This window comes from Dasypus novemcinctus, chromosome 15 (genome assembly GCF_030445035.2).
Source record: "Dasypus novemcinctus isolate mDasNov1 chromosome 15, mDasNov1.1.hap2, whole genome shotgun sequence".
Taxonomy (NCBI): Eukaryota; Metazoa; Chordata; class Mammalia; order Cingulata; family Dasypodidae; genus Dasypus; species Dasypus novemcinctus.
Window position 1 is genome coordinate 7,623,235 of NC_080687.1, and position 17,750 is coordinate 7,640,984.

Consider the following 17,750-nt stretch of genomic DNA (forward strand, 5'->3'; position numbering starts at 1 on the left):
TCTCCTCATGCCCATTCCCCAAAATAAGGGCGTGGATACCTACAAGCCACAGTTCCCAGGTGCTTGGTCCATCAGCCCTAGATGATGTTTTTCAAGAGCTGGAAACACCCATTTATGCTAAGATTGAAATACCCTATGGTCAGGGTATATCCCTTATTTAGGCTGGGAAATGTATTAGAAAGTAAATCACCTGATGATCAGAGATGAAGAAAGAACATTAAAAAAAAATGCCAGTGACTACAGAAAACAAGGTGGGAAGCAACTAATCATGCTGAAGAGACAAGATGGAGTGAACTTTGAAAGTGTAAGGGAAAAGGTCAGGCTGGTCAATGGATAGGAACATTATTTCTAGAATCCTAATGGAAGGATTTCACTGATGCAAGAAATATTTCACTTGATAAAATGAAGGAACTCACATTATGGTTTTAGTCAATATTACATAATAAGTAAATTACCGGAAGAACTGTGACACATAAACCTTGGGTTTCTTTCTTTCCTAGATGCTGTTGTATAAAAGGGCATCCCATTTAATGAGCAGTAGGAAGTGTTTTGGTGTCCTCAGTCAGACACTTGCATTTTATCTCATTAAAGGGACTTAGAATGAAGCGAGTGGTGAAGACATTGTCACTGCCTCTTATTTCAGCAAAAGTAGAAGAGAAAGAATATAAGGTAGGCCCTGCTAACTCAAGTACTGTGTTTCCTAGCTATAGTCCTCATCAGGAGAAATGTGTAACAGTCAGTTAATCCTATCCAAGAGCATTGTTAAACTTAATACATGGACAAGTGCAAAATAAAATTTTATTTACCCAATTCTGTTTTTACACATACAAACTTATAAAAATAGGTCCAGACCTTCATGCATATTTTTCATTTCCAAAAAACAAATCCAAACATACTGGCCTTTTTGTTAAAAACAATGGGAATTTATCAGAGCAAGCAAATGGTTCCAAATCAAATCACAGTTGTTGCATCCCCTTTAACACTTCTTATCTGAGAGTTTAATTATGGCTAATTATAGGGATACTGCCATAAAGAAATATGTATTTAAAAAATATGAAAGTGTAGTTTTTGGCAGTTGGGATACCCAATTTTAATTTGTGCCCTGGGTAACCTTAAGGACAATATCTTGTTTAAGATCCCGGCTCTTCTGACATTCAATAAAAGCCAAGAAGGGAAGTGTTTCTGCCAGTATGTATCTCTGATCATGCTTCACACATGGAAAACCTTGTGTGACATTCCACTTCCCACGTCGCTGCTCCATAGGCCTCCTTGGGTAGAACTTGGGGTGGCTGAGGATCTTGAAAATCTTTGGCTATCAGTTTTGCAGGATCTGATGGCTTTATTTGATATTGAAGAAGCAACGAAACAGATGTTAGACTTATGTTCCTATGGCCACACTGGGACTAGATGTAGTGAATTTGTTTATTCTGTGGACAGTGCAACTAGATTTAAAAGCAGGCCATGTGTGCGCCAGAATGTGGGCATTCACTGGTAGTTGGTTGCGTTGACTAGCTGAGGTCAACTGCACATCAGCCTACTGTATGGGGTTCGCTCTTGTGATCCAGGCTTGGAGGGTGAGGAGAAGCCCACTTCAGGACTGTCCTCAGCACAGCCGGTCAGTAGCACAGCTGCCTTTGGAATGCCATGAATGCCATGCGTGGCTCCCTTGTGCTCTCAGTGCAGATAGGTTTGCCACTGGGAAAGATGAAAAATGTGGATATCATCTTCCAAAAGCTATAGCTTGTTTCAGGTAGTCCATTGACAGTCCAGTGAGCTAAAACCAGCTAAACTGGTTCCATTATATTGTCCCCAGAGTTATTTTGTTCAAAACCCCAAGTTTAAGTGAGGAGTCATCTGTGCACACGATGGATGTAGATAAACTTTTTTTTTTAGTTCTGAAAATGGATTTCCTCCGGTGTTTGTGCAGCAGCTGTTTCAACTTGTCCTTAAAAACGCTGGTCGTGAGGGTGTAGAGGATTGGGTTCAAGGCACTGTTTACTGGAAGGAAAAAAATTACGATCCAAGAAGTGATTGTGCCTAGGGAAGAAAATGAAGTGTGGGAAAAAAAAGAAGTTGAGGTTTGAAATAGACACAAAATACACATAACATTTTGCAGACCATGCCCTCTTTGAGAGGGCGACCTAATTCACATAAATTTTCTCCTTCCTTATTGTAACTCTCTGCATGAGTAGAGCAAAAGAATTATGAATTCAAAGCCCTGACATTTAACTTCTTTGGATTTCACGGGTTGTGAGTTCAAGTGGAAGGAAATATGTGAAAGCATTTTTTTGTAAATTATAAATTGCTATATAATGTATTTTTCTTGTTTTATTGCCTTCCTTTATAGAAAAGTAAGAAAATAACTCTTAGTTGATAGACTTGGGTTTAATTAACTTCTTATCCAAGAGTCAGCTTTGACCTTGGTCCTCACTAGAGCCATGTCTGGGCCATATTGTCTGAGCCCCAAGGTTGCTCCAACTACCCTATTCAGAGCAGGGTCCTAAGATTTGAAGAACAAAGAAGAAAACACCTTCCCACAACCTAATGGATTCCTTTGGTATGAACCTTTACAGATACTAATAGAATATTTTGGGAGAGATGCCATGCAAAGTTCTTTGGGAGGAGAAATGTGGGAAGATGGCATCCTTTCTGGGTATATCATTTGCTCGGTTAGAATGAAATGCATTTTCTGTGGGAATCATACCCTGCCTCTAAAAATCATACACTTCTTAGCTATGTGACGATGGGCAAATCCCTTAACTTCCCTGGACCTCACCTGCCTATCTGATAACTTACCTGACTGAAGTCAGAGTGTTCTGCTGACCTCCCTTTGCAGCACTGTCTGCCATTCTCAAATCAGTGCACCAACATTTAAAGAACTTCCATTTCAAGTGAAGAGAGGATATAAAGGCCAGAGACACTTTCTCACTATTCTTTGTTGCTGCCTCCTATAATTTTCTTATCCTTTAAATGCTATCATTTATTTTTCTCTTACCACTGTTCTGTTCTTTAGTCTTTCTTCCTCTCTGTTCTCTTTCCTCTCCTTTGCTGTTTTTCTTTTCTATTTCTTCTCTGACTGCTGCTTTGATCTCTTCCCCATCTCTGTCCTCTTTTCTTTTTTTAAAATTTGCCTTCCTCTTTTCCCATCCCATCTTCTCTTTCTTTTCCTTATCTTTTTTTTTATTAGAAAGAATATGGGAAGAAAATTTTCTATATTTTAGTATATCTTATATTTATTAAATAAAATTTTGTTACTTGACCTTAATTTTAAAAAGATCTGGAACAGCAAACTAAATCCAAACCAAGCTGAAAGAAAGAAATAGTAAAGATCAGAGTAGAAATAAATGAAATTGAGAACAACAACAACAAAACAATAAAATTAACCAAACCAAAAGTTGGTTCTTTGAGATCAACAACATCAACAAACCTTTAGCTAGACTGACAATGAAAATAAGAGAGAAGACACAAATGAATAAAAGCAGAACTGAGAGGAGGGACTCTATCACTGACCCCGCAGAAATAAAAGAGATCATAAGAGGATACTATGAACAATTGTATGCCAAAAAGCTAGACAACATAGAGGAAATGGACAAATTCCTAGAAACACACAAACCAACTACACTGACCCTAGAAGAAATAGAAGACCTCAACAAACCAATCACAAGTGAAGAGATTGAAACAGTCATCAAAAACCTCCCAAAGATGAAAAGCTCAGGACCAGATGACTTCACAGGCGAATTCTACCAGTCTTTCAAGGGTGATCTAATACCAATCTTGCTCAAACTCTTCCAAAAAATTAAATAGGAAGGAATGCTACCAAACTCATTCTATGAAGCCAACATCACCCTAATACCAAAACCAGATCAAGATACAGCGAAAAAAGGAAATTATAGATCAATATCTCTAATGAATACGGATACAAAAATCCTCAACGAAATACTTGCAAAACTAATCCAGAGGCACATTAAAAGAATTGTATACCATAATCAGGTGGGTTTTATCCCAGGTATGCAAGGACTTTTCAACACAAGAAAATCAATTAGTGTAAAAGATCACATTGATAAATTGAAGAATTAAAGTCACATGATCCTCTCGATTGATACAGAAAAGGCATTTGAAAAAATACAGCACCCTTTCTTGATAAAAACATGCCAAAAGATAGGAATTGAAGGGAGTTTTCACAGTATGGTAAAGTGCATATATGAAAAACCTACTGCTAGCATTGTACTCAATGGTGAAAGACTGAAAGCTTTCCTGCTGAGATCAGAAACAAGACAAGGATGTTCACTGCCACCATTGTTATTCAACATTGCGCTAGAAAGTCTAGCTAGAGCAATTAGACTGAAGAAGTAAAAGACACCCAGATAGGAAAGGAAGAAGTAAAACTTTCACTTTTTGCTGATATGATCCTATAATCAGAAAATCTTGAAAAAGTCACAAAAACGTTACTTCAATTAACAGATGAGTTCAGCAAAGTGGCAGGATACAAGATTAATATGCAAAAAAATCAGTAGTGTTGCTATACACTACTGATGTGCAATCTGAGGAGGAAATTAGAAAAAAAAAATCCATTTATAATAGCAACTAAAAGAATCAAATATTTAGGAATAAACTTAACCAAGGACATAAAGGACCAGTATTAGGAAAACTACAAAATGTTGCTAAAAGAAACCAAAGAAGACTTAAATAAATGGAAGGACATTCCATGCTCATGAATTGGAAGACTAAATATCATTAAGATGTTAATTCTACCCCAACTGATTTACAGATTCAATGCAATCCCAATAAAAATCCCAGCAGCTTTTTTTTTACAGAAATGGAAAAGCCAATAATAGGATTTATTTGGAAGGGTAAGGGACCCCAAAGAGCTAAAAAAAAATCTTAAAAAGGAAAAATGAAGTCAGAGGACTCTCACTTCCTGAGTTTAAAGCATATTACTTAGCTACAGTGGTAAAAACAGCATGGTATTGGCATAAAGACAGACAGATTGACCAATGGAACCGAATTGAAGAACTCAGAAATAGAGCATTACATCTATAGCCAGTTGAGCCAGAACAGTCTATTCAACAAATGTTGCTGGAACAGCCAGAACAGTCTATTCAACAAATGTTGCTGGAAGAACTAGATAGCCATATCCAAAAGAAAGAATGAGGATGCTTATCTCACATCTTAGACAAAAATGAACTCAAAATGGACCAAGGAACTAAATATAAAGGTGACAAACATAAAACTCCTGGAAGAAAACATAGGAAAACATCTTCAGGATCTTGCAATAGTTTCTTAAACCTTACACCCAAAGCATGAGCAACAAAAGAAAAAATAGACACATGGGACCTTCTCAAAATGAAACTTTTGTACCTCAAAGGACTTTGTCAAAAGGGTGAAAAGGCAGCCAATTCAATGGGAGAAAATATTTGGCAATCACATATCCTGTGAGGGTTTAATATTCATGATATATGAAGAGATCATACAGCTCAACAATAAAACAAAGTACCTCATTTACACAATGGGCAAAAGTCCAAGAAGACAATTGCCCAAAGAAGAAATATAAAAGGTGAAGAAACACATGAAAAAAAAAATTCAACATCACTAGCAATTAGGGAAATGCAAATAAAAACTACATTGAGATACTATTTCAAACCTTATTAGCCACTATTAAACTAGCCACTATTAAAAAATCATGATAGCCAGGCCCTGAGCCTCAACAGACTTCAGCTCCTACACTCTAATTTATTGGACTTACCCCATTCAGCTAACATGGAGTTGAAGAATGTCAACCACCACACCATGGAGCCTAGAGTGCCTGCAACTGAAAGCAGGAGGATTGCATCCGGTATCCATGTGGAATCTAAGCCCCCTCTTGACATTGATGTGGAATGAACACAACCAAGCCAAGGTCCACAGGAAGGAGCAATACAATAAGGATTAGAGTGGACTTAATGATATTCTATTCATGAACTATTGTGGTTAATAATTGAGAAAATGGGACATTGGTGTGGAAAAAGTGGCCATGGTGGCTGCTGGGTGCGGGGAATGGGAGGAAGAGATGAGATGTGGAGGCATTTTCGGGACTTGGAGTTGTCCTGGGTGGTGCTGCAGGGACAATTGCCGGACATTGTATGTCCTCCCATGGCCCACTGGATGGAACGTGGGAGAGTGTGGACTATGGTGTGGACCATTGGCCATGGGGTGCAGCGATGCCCAGAGATGTACTCACCAGATGCAATGGATGTGTCATGATGATGGGGGAGAGTGTTACTGTGCGGGGAGTGGTGGGGTGGGGGCGGTGTGGGTGAATGGGGACCTCATATTTTTTGAATGTAATATTTTTTAAAAAAATGAATAAATAAAAAAAAAAGAATGAAAAAAAAAGCAGAAAACTATAAATGTCGGAGAGGATGTGGAGAGACAGGAATGCTTATTCACTGTTGGTGGGAATGTAGAATGGTACAGCCACTGTGGAAGACTGCCTGGCAGTTCCTAAGGAAGTTGAATATAGACTTGCCATGGGACCCAACAATACCATTACTAGGTATATACCCAGAAGAACTGAGAGCAGTGACACGAATAGACATCTGCACACTGATGTTCACAACAGTATTATTCACAATAGCCAAAAGCTGGAAACAACCTAGGTGTCCATCAACTGATGAATGGATGAACAAATTGTGTTGTATACACAAGATGGACTATTATGCAGCTATAAGAAGAAATGAAGTCATGAAGCATATGACAACAACGATGAACCTGGAGGTTATTATGTTGAGTGACACAGCAGACACAAAAGGACAAATATTGTATAATTGCACTATTATGAACTAACCATATTATGTAAACTCATGGAATTAATAATTAGAATATAGGTCACCAGAAAATAGAATGAGGGTAGAGAATGGAAAGCTGGGTAAATAGGTGCAGATTGTTTAAAAGGTTGTTTGTAAATCTTTGGAAAGGAATGGAAATGTTGAGAGTGCCTCATACTGCTTATGACTAGCAGAGCTGTTATATGGGTATAACAGTGGTTGAAAGGGAAAGCCTAAGGACATTTATATTATTAGAAGGAAAGCTAGAAAATTTAACATGGGACTGTATAACACAGTGAAACTTCATGTAAATGACAAATGTCAGTGATATTGCATATATGACTGTTTTTGCACTATATCAATACAAATAAACTATAGAGAAGGAAACAGAATAACAACACATATGGTATGGGAAGCATAGAGAGATCGAGAGGTGATGAGTTTTGTTTAGTTGGTTGGATTTTGTTTTTTTTTAGTATTATTATTACTGGAATAATGAAAATGCTCAAAAATGATTGAAGTGATGAAAGTACAACTACGTGGTTATACCAAATATCATTGATTGTACAAGACAAACTCAAAGTACTGAACATTGGCCCAATAGTGTTGTCAGAAGATTTCCCCCATTTCTATTCCCACAGTTGAGGGTATTTGTTAGGCTTCTCATACCCTGAAATGTCTTAGGTCCTCTAAGGACTCTGATTACCCCTGCTGCTCCCAGAGCCTGTTGATCCCAAGACATCTCCTTAGATCTAAATCAGAGAGGAAAAGCCTCCCAGCATCACCAGAATCATAGGTCAGTAAAACCGAAGGAACTGAGGGGCTGTCTGGAATGGTCTCTAGGCAGCATGACTTCCCAAAATTCCCTTGACTGTTGGGTGGCGGGCTCAGAAAGGAGGCCAAGATTCCTGCCTCCCCCACGTCCCAGAGACACAAAGCACCTGTGGACGGGGAAGGACACAGAAGAGTGTGGAGAGACAGACCGCACCACGTCATTGCTCTTGAAAAGACATTTATTAAATAACCACTGTATGAAAAGCCCTGTGGAAAATGCAAATATGAACAAAACATGCTCCTGCAGGGAGCAATGGATGCAATAAAAAAATAGCACTGAGTTGAGACAGTTAAAATGAGGCCATTAAGTAAGGCTCAAACAAAATAGGATGGACATTTAAGCCACTGGGTTGGATGGGTGGGGAAGAGATCTGGAATGGCACCATGGAGGAGGTGGTATTTGGGTTGAGCTTTGAAGGCTGAGAAGGGGGCTTCTAGTAGCCTAGAGATCATTGCCTAATAATTTCAGTGAACCTGGATCACACACTACACGAGGGCAGGATGGGAGGTAAGAAATATTTTTATGCTAATCCAAGCACTTGGATTTTTTTCCATGAGCAATGGGAGCCAATGGGCATTTTAGTCTTGTTGACTTTGATGTAATTGGGATGTTAAACATGAGATGTCCAGGAACTCTTACCACCCAGCAAAAACTCCCAAGTATTTAGCCCTGATCTCTCTTCTGATTCTCACTCCCACTTCTGCAGTGGCTTAAGGCACATTTGCCTTGTTGTGAAGACTTAGTTGACAGGTTAAGGGCCTGCAGTAGATGTTGAGTGTTGCTTTGCAGCAAGCATTCAATGAGGTACCCCATGGCAATAGGCTGAAACAGTGAGTGGGATATGATCCCAAACTCTTTCACTTAGAGTTGGGCTAAGCCCTAGATGGCCCCGAAGTGCTGTGATCTCTACATCCCAGAAAGAGCATTGGTCAAATGCTCAGTAAGGAACAGTGTCTGCTGTGGTTGTAGCTGGGGTGTGTCACTTCCCTGCAACATCTTGTCCTCCACAGAGGCCAGTGTGAAAACCACTGAGCTAAGTCAAGGAAACCAGCGAGTGGCTCTAAATCAGAGGCGTGTGCCCCAGAGTCAGGCCATACACAGACCCGAGCCCCTGGACGTCTACTTGCAGAAGTCCAGGGTAGAACCTGGGTGTGCAGATTTGGACTCTTTATTGACTCCTGGTCTAGCTCTGGTAGGCGCAAGACACTCAGATGCAGTTTCTCTCTCTAGCTCCTGGTTTTTATTATCCCTAGCTGGATCGCACCAGTTTCTATGTCAGAGTGCCAACAAGAAAACACGGGAGGAGAGACTCTCTTTTCGTGTTGCCACCGTAGGCAGGTGTGGAGACTTTCCTACGAGCAAGACATGGCCCGAGGGTCTGTGCAATAGCTACTCGTCCTCATGCCGGCCTAACACACAAAGGGCATAAGAAGGCACAATACTTGTGAATAAAAGCAGGGACTGACCTGGTATTTCCACCTGGAAGAGGGAAAGAATTTTAACTACAAACACAGGAATCCAGCAGATGGCATCAGAGAACACTATAAAGAAGAAACGATTTGCCACAGCCACCTCTCTTCCAATGTGATTGCTTACTTCCGAGGTCTGCAAGGCCGTTTTTTGAATGGAACAGAACATAGTAATATAGGAAAACACAATGATGAGAAAAGCCAGCAAGTTCACACCTGTTGGGAAAAGCACACTTCTTAACCTTTCATTTGTATTGGTCAACAGTAGAAATAGTGTGGTACTTAGATGGTATGTGTGGTGCCCATTATAAAGGCATTGCCAAGAAGCATTTTTTTGGTAAGCCCAGCGGTATTCAGCTAAACCCGGAGTTCAAGGCTATAAGCCGGAACAAGCTAAAGGACTTGGGTTTGCTATATCAAAAAAGAGATGTCAAATATTTAAGTCCTTTATGAAGAATTGCAGACCTCTGGAATTCAGCTCTAGAGATCTCATGAGGTAAGCTTCAGCTTTTTTACAGTATGAAAAAGCTGTTCATCTTTTTAGTTCTGTGCAATTTCAAACCTTAAGGGATTACTGTAAGCAAATGCACATCTCAGAAAATAAACACGATTTCATTCACTTATCTGGAATTGAGCATGAATGGAATTGCCTCAGAAAACATTATTTGTCATGTTTTTTTCTTCAACAAAACAATACATAGATCAAAAATGCCTTTTTATTTTTCTTCAATTTGCTTAGAGTAATTTAAGCTAGTATTAAATCATCTTAGAATCATTTGAGAGAAAGAAAACATTTTTCAACTATAGGAATCATTCTTTTAGGGCAAATGTGCCCAGAAGATTCTCACTTAACACCACTATCTGTGGAAACCCTGACTCCTTAGGCACTGAGTATGCTTTTATCTCAGAGTGAACATAAAATTTGCATATTTTTAAAAAGTTACTTAAAAACTGTTCATCAGAACCTAGACTGTAGGTCAAACAAATGAAATCTATGGGAAAGAACTTTAAATCCAAGGTGTTTGGTTATTTTGATCAAAAGCATTTCGTACTCCATGGAGTCTCACTAGAAAGCCATACAATAGAAGTTTATAAAATTGGTTTGTCTTTAGCTTCTCATCAGAAATGTTAATTAAGGATAAAATAAAATGACTCTCGTAGAAGATGTTCTTCTGGCCCAAATTCTGAAAACAGACTTGTAGGTCCAAGTGTTTATTCTGAACGCACTCGGTAATGTAAGGAGGACAGCGGCAGCCCACAGCCCTAGGAGCAAGGAGGACAGCGGCAGCCCACAGCCCTAGGAGCAAGGAGGATAGCGGCAGCCTACAGCCCCTAGGAGCAAGGAGGACAGCGGCAGCCCACAGCCCTAGGAGCAAGGAGGACAGCGGCAGCCCACAGCTCCTAGGAGCAAGGAGGACAGCGGCAGCCTACAGCCCCTAGGAGCAAGGAGGACAGCGGCAGCCTACAGCTCCTGGAGCAATCGGTGAGGAGGAACCTTGGGGCCCCGGGCGCCTGTGGTGGCCTTAAGGGACTGGTCATCAGGGTGACCAAAGGTTTCCAGGCAGGGGCGTCCGGGTCCTTGGGAGATGATGTGGGGGAAGTGAACAGATAAACTGGAGGGGCCAGAAGGCCAGAGCGCCTGGCGCAATGATTCAGGGCTGAGGGAGAAAGGTTTCAAAGGAAGGTGACGGGGGCAGGGCGAGATGGGAAGAAACAGAAGACAGAAGGCGTATTTTGATTTAGGAAAAAAGGACAATGGAATTTGTTGGATGAGGGGACACTGGGAGAAAGGGGAGTCAAATGACAGCATAGCCCTAGTTAAAATAGGACATGGGAATGGTTTTAATTTTAAGCAGGAGAGAAATGTATTAGACGATAGGGAAAAGGGTTGTTGTTATTTTTGGTGTAAAGAGATAAACTTCTTATACATTTTTAATAAAGAATGTAACCTTCCTTTCTAAAAATTAGAGAGAATTAAGAAAACTGGAAGGGATTTTATGAAGTTTCCTTTCACTGCTGACTTCAGGACTGCGATTAACAAAGGCAATAAACCTTCCTGGTATTTCCATTTGATAATGTCCTACAAGAAGGTTTCCAGAATTTTATTATTATTTATTTAACTCATAACTAGATTGTAAAACAAATAGGAGTTCAAGCACCTCGATAGGTCACAGGATAAGGCACTAAACTAGCCTCCCTCCAGCTCAGTCACTGTGGATGGGTGTGAAATTGAAGGGTCTTACAGAAAATAAAAAGATCTTCCAGGGATCCTGAGAGTATGCCTTTGTTTTCCACACTAAATCTCTGTAACCAAAAGTCTAATACAAACTTCTCTAAATATGTAGCAAGCGTTTTCCTTTAAAAAGGACACCATCTTGACTGTGTTAGTTTACTTTCTGGAATCGACAAATTCACCTCTGCTGAAATTTATGGCATTTCTATGAAAAGTACATTTGTCCAGGAAATCAAAAACAGAATTTACCTAGGAAAATCCCAAGCGAATACCCTTTGCTTCCAGTATCTTCTGTTTGGTCATAATAAAGTGGGAAGCATACTCCATTTTTTCCATAAAAGTTTCCAAAATACTCCTCGTTCCAAAATGGAATTCCAGCGATTAAAAATCCCGCGACCCAGATGCAAATGAGGATGATCGCTGCCTGCCGTTTCCCAGGACGAATGTTCCTGAACGGGAAGACAATGGCCAGGAATTTCTCCAAAGTCAAGTACGTGAGCAGCAGGATGGAGACCTCGGAGGACAGCATGGCCAGGGAGCCCATGAGCCGGCACTGCAAGCTCTCCATCCACAGCAAGGCGTACTTCTGATACTGTCCTCGGTAATTGATATCAGAAAAGCCAACGAAGAACAAATACACACCCATCAGGCAGTCGGCACCTGGTAAAGGGATCCACAGTGCGTTGGTATTTCCCAGCACGCCCACTGAGCAACCAACACTTTAGCTTTCTGATGAGCCCTAGTGCCGTCACCTTCTATTAAATGAATTCATGTGCATAAAGCACCTCCTAAGGTATACCTAGAAGCCACCCGAACACAAAATCTGTACTATTTCTAAAGTACCATGTGACTTTGTTTATAGTTTAAAAATGTGAATGGGGGAGTGTTGTTTGTTTTTTTTTTTTTGCTAGGTTTTAAACAGTAAACATAGAATAACTGCGTATTTATAAAGGGAATCATTTTCTGGCTCATAGAAGAATGATGCTATGGTTTTCGGGGTTTAAACCCCACAAAACGTCCTCCCTGATTCATCCATTGACTCATCAGCTCCCCATTTCCAAGACAAGTTACCCAAGGGGCAGTCACTAGATTACCGCAAGCTCATGCAATCGCAAGCTCATGAAATCTACAACAGGGCAGCCGAGAAGAGCAGCATACTCATAAGGAGAAATAAAATTGCCTGGCCTGTATAATTCCCAGGACATGCTGCTTATTGAAGGCCAACTTGTATCTAGCACAGAGCTGACAGAAGAGATCCTAAATCTATGTAGATAGGAAACATACTTACAACAAAGGATTTTGATGGACATAGCGTGAGTCGTATTTTCGGCTTTAATGAAAGATCTCATGCCAATCACAAAAAGATTTCCAAAGCAGGTAATGAAAGCTATAACCCATACAAATATTCTGAGGATATCGTTAGCCAAGAGGTCCTCAGATGAAGAAATGCCGTCAGTCAAGGGCATACATATTCGAACATGGGGAGCATAGGAGCAGTATCGAAAGTTTTTGAAATAACTAAAGTCAAAGGGAAAAAAAGTATCACTATTGAGCAATGATACAGAAAAGCCTGCTGCAATCCTACCAGGGCTGCAAATTCCCTCGACTTGTCTCTTTTTGCTTGTTCAGTAGAGGTTATGTGCTTCTAGAGTTCTCCATTAAGCATTATGTCTTGGTGTCTCGTTCTTTGAAAGATAAGGGACCTAATGGACGAGATTCCCCGGCTTGCCTGATGTGAGTTGGGAAGACAGGAGAATGTGGAGTCTCAGGGGCTCTACATTTTTTTTCCAGCCGCCTTGCATTATCTGCTAGAGTATTTTAAAATGCTCACTCTCAACGTTAAGTTGATTTGGGGATGTAGAGAAAGTGCTGTAGCTAAAACTAGAAACAGCCCCATCTTGTGCTCAGCTGTCAACACTGAGGCGTGCTCACTCCAAATAGCCTCTTTTCCCTGGTCCTGGAAGGAAGGGTGGGTCCCCGAGACTGAAAAAGTCGGGCTCACTGGGGCTAGGAGGAGCAGCCGCCACTTGAACGAAGATTTCCTCCCAAGGCCTGAACGGAATTTCTAGAGGAAGATGGAGGTTTGGTTTTGGTCAATGCCTTTATTATCTGGGCTCAAACCCGTGTGTTTGGGAGTTTCTCACATTAAGCTGATTCTGTTTGTATTCTCTGCTCTTACCTCTCAGCCTAGTCTGTTTTTTTTTTTTTTTTTTTTTTTTTTGACATCTCTCAATTCAGTTTCTAGAGCAGCAAGTTCAGCAGCGTAGCCCGACTTAGCCAGGGCTCAGGGGCCCTTGTGACCGGGCCCTCCTGCGCCACCCGCCCTGCCTCCTGTCCCAGCCATATCAGCCTTCCTTCTAATCCAAAAACGGCCACCGCATTTCCTTCTTAGGGACTGTCCCCTGGGCTGGATACTGGTCCCGGGATACTGGCAGGCTGCTTCCTCCCCTCAGGCAGGTCTGCTCAAGTGTCACAGCTCCCTGACTTCTGTCTAACACTCCCTCAACCCCTTGTCCTTGCTTGACTTTTCTTCCTAGCACCTAACTACGGATTTGTTTATATGCTTAATCTCTGCCCCCCAAAGCTGATTGGAAGCCCCATGGGGGCAGGCACTCCTTTTTCTTGTTCATCACTGCGTTCTCAGCCTAGAACGTGCCTGGTGCACAGTCTATACCCAACGAATTTTTTTTTAGCTCAGCAACTGAAGGATGGATCATTCAAGTGCTGTGTGTCAGGTCAGGTGGAGAAACGGGAGGCGATTTCGCCCTCGGGGAGGTCTCAGTGCTGCTACCCAATGAGAGGAACTTGCCCTGCCGGCCTCTGGCTTGCCTTCTCTTGCCTGGCATCCCTGGGGCATCATTTGCCTTGACCGCCTGCTTCCCCGAGGAGTCCATCATGTCCAGGGCTTCAGATACAGTCAGCTAGAGTGCCTTGACCTCTCCCACTGCTTGGCAGGTGGACGGGGTGGGTGGGGACATGGGAGGGACTGTGCATGGAGTTCCATACGGATGGTCAGGAAAGATGAAAGGAGAATTATTAGGTGGCCTAGTGGAGAAATAACTAAGCCAACTCCCTGGCTCATTGTTGGGTTCCTCCTGACCTTGACCTGAGGTCCATATTTAAAGTGGCAGCTTCTCCATGAGATTCTACAAAGGTTAGATGTCTCTGTTGTAAGAAGACTTCGCATTCTGCCTACACCACGGACACGACTGCCTCCCTCTTTATCTAATGGTGTCCCAGTGAGAGAAATTATGAAAACCATGCAGCTATGTGACAGACTTGATCTTTCAGTCTCTCCTGAAGGAGCCCCTTCCCCGACCCTGTCATGCACCTGCTGTACCCTTCGAATCCTCCCTGTGTTTGTGGATAACAATGGTTAATTTTTGAAATCATGAACACAAAGATTGCACAGTTGATAAGAAACGACCATGTCATAAACACATATATTAACACAACTTACAGAGTGCACTTTAGCCAAATATATTAAAGTGACTTAGCAAAAACTACTATAAAGATGAATTACCTCCATTTTGCAGTGCACTTAGTAACAGTAACAACACCTGGAATTTAGATAGCACCTTTCTTCCTAAGGGCTCAAATCTGAGAGCAGCCGACTGCTCACTCATGTGAGGTGAATTAATGTTTCCAGGTCTCCTGGGTACCATTTAGCCAGTGACTTCGCCTTGTGTAAAATGTGGCGTTCTGGTACCCTGATCTCTTATTGGGCCTCAATTGGATAAACAGCGTGTTTCCAGAGAGAAGGGTCATTCATGTCGGCACATCATAATATTGAACTCTATTTGAACAGGGACCAAAGGTGACAAAATTAAAACGTTCTCAATAAAAAGACTTTTCTTGCATAAAAACACATTGCAGCGATACATTAGACAGTTTACAAGAGAACATTTGAAACACTTTGCCATACTTTCTCCTCTGTTCTTCCATACATACATACATGTGAGACAGGTTCGTCATGGTCTGGAACATCCGCGTGTTTATTTTTGGAATCTCTATCCTTTCCAGGGCTCTGGAAAAGACACATAAGAGACTGACTATTTTCAATGTTCTCACTCTCCAATGATCGCCTTCTTTGTCACATCCTAAAGAAAATGCTTCCAAGTCTTATGTTAAAATCCAAGGAGGGCGGACATTTTACAGAAAACGATCTTAGAAAATTGCCACTTCTATTTATGCCCCCTAAACCTTAGAGCTGATTTCGTCACTTCACATGCAAATTACGTTCTAATCGAGCACTTTCGTTCATTTCTTTGATTTAAAAATAACAGTGGTGATTTGTAAGGTTATGAAATTGGCTCTGAGGTTTGATTTTATGAGTCATGACATAAAATTAGTTAGAGGCTTTCGTGAAGCCCGGACACTTCCAACCTGAGGACATGGCTCAGTGACGCTTGAGAGAATCTAGGTGTATATGCAGATCTTTCTGCTGGGCTGATGTGCCTTTCCCCTAAGCAGGACGAGGGACTTCCATTCAGGGCAACAGTTTCCCGAGGCAACAGTGGGGAAGATAATTCCTTTAAAATTCCTCGAGGTCCTACAAGATATCACTAGCTCGGAAGGCTGTAATGATAATCCTGAAAGTCCTCATTTATCCTGATATTCTTCAAATATGGATTCTTTGAAAAGCTCTCTTAGGATAGTGTGCATTAAGGACATCTGCCACATTCTCAGGAAACATAGATGGAGAAAGGACAATTGTAAATGACAGAACTGCCTTTTGTTTTTAGCATTTATTTTGAAAGATGCTGATTCTCACTTGGTTTCTTTTTGGCTAATCGGAGTAAGAGTTTCTCCACCCAGTTCTGCGTTTTCTTTTGCTGAATGAGTGTTCTGTAGAAGACTCACTTGGCTCAGGCCACCAGAAAGGAAACCTGGGGTTGCTGTTCTACTACTGAATCACCTCAGTGCCCCTCCTCCCAGAGATTTTGAGTCTTTATTCAAGGTTTTTCCCTTCTTTCCTTTGCTCTCCAGCTTTCTCCCGGACTTAACACAGTTTTAGCCTTACACAAATTGTGTGATTATTTGAATAATGGCCTGTGTTTCTAAAAAGGCAGAACCATTATATTTTGAGTGTCCAATACAAGGCCATGTGTAAGCTGTTGGTCAATAAATGTTTGTAAAATGAATGTGTAAATGAATCTTAGTAAAAATGAAATGAGACAATAGAGGGAGGAAAGAAAGTATGGGGAAATAATCACTGCTTTGACTCCCAGACTGGCATCACGTGGTGACATGAGATTTTGGCCTTCGGGAACACGTGTTTGGTGTGTAAAGGAAAGAGTCGGTGGCCAACCTCCTGAGGTCTGTTCTTATATATTTAAAAACAACAGGTCATTTATTTTTGAGGATTGAATCATGGCCCCCACAAAGTCATGTTCAAGTCCTGACTCTGGTCCTGTGAGTGTGAACTCGTTTGTAAATAGGATCTTTGGAAGTGGTGTAAATAGGATCTTTGGAAGTGTTATTCCTTAAGATGAGGCCAGACTTGAGGTGGTGGGCCCTCATCCAGCATATCTTGTCCTTAGCAGAAGGAGACAGATGGCCGGGTGATGGAGGGGTGTTGGCAAGCCCCCCAGAACACTGCAGGCTTCTGCAAGTTCTGCTTGCAGACTTGATTTTGGACTTCCAGCCTCTAAAGCCATGAGACAATAATTCCAATTACTAAGCCAACCAGTCTTTGGTATTTATTATAGCAATCCTGGCAAGTGAAAACTTTTTTAGGGGTGGGGTGGGAGGGAGTGTTCCTAGGCTGACCTTCTTGAGAGCAAGACTAAGTCCTTTTCATAAAAAATTGTTTACTAATATTTGTTGGAGGAAAGCGTAAATCTTTCATTAATTTCCAATAGAACTCTTTAGCAAACACACAAAAAAGTGATATTAAGGATTGGTCTTTGGAATTAAACGAAGAAGTGCTTTAGTCTGAGATCAGATAATATCATATGCACTCTGTTTAAAAACAAGCTTTAGCCAATAGTGGCAGAATTCTTGAAACCCAACGTGACTGAAATTTTAAAATGCTAAGCAACATTAATTGTCTGAATGTTCCTGTTGGTGGGATAATTTTTTCTTACACTGCTTGAGAAGGATAAAGCATGCACCATCAACTGATAGCAACTACTTCTACGGCTTCCTAGTAACAGGGAAAGAGAAAAGACAGGCAGGCCTTAGAGAATGTGTTTGACCAAAGTTTTAGTAAAAGCACCACTGGGAATTTCATCCTGGTGAAAACTGTAGGAGGAGATCTTCCCATACGATCCCAGCTTTTAGGAAGGGGCAGTAGGGAGTTTCAAACACAGAAATGTTCCTTACATGTGTTGAATGGTAAGAAAAAGTGAAGCTTTGTTTTTTTATTTCATAAACACTTGACAACAATGGTATTCCTGACTGCAGGC

The 17,750-nt window shown here is 41.1% G+C and overlaps 1 protein-coding gene across 1 annotated transcript in view; it reads right to left on the minus strand.

Annotated features, from left to right (window-relative positions):
- Nucleotides 1-779: 779 nt before the first annotated feature.
- The window catches only part of RXFP2 (relaxin family peptide receptor 2), a 54,182-nt gene continuing 37,211 nt past the window's right edge, over nt 780-17,750 (minus strand). Inside the window, exons 13-17 of the mRNA XM_071208162.1 lie at nt 15,296-15,367; nt 12,629-12,858; nt 11,590-12,000; nt 9,105-9,323; nt 780-2,037 (exon numbers count right to left, since the gene is read on the minus strand). Of these exons, the coding sequence (XP_071064263.1) occupies nt 1,799-2,037; nt 9,105-9,323; nt 11,590-12,000; nt 12,629-12,858; nt 15,296-15,367 (1,171 nt within the window). The 3' untranslated portion in view covers nt 780-1,798. The remainder of the gene's footprint in view (nt 2,038-9,104; nt 9,324-11,589; nt 12,001-12,628; nt 12,859-15,295; nt 15,368-17,750) is intronic.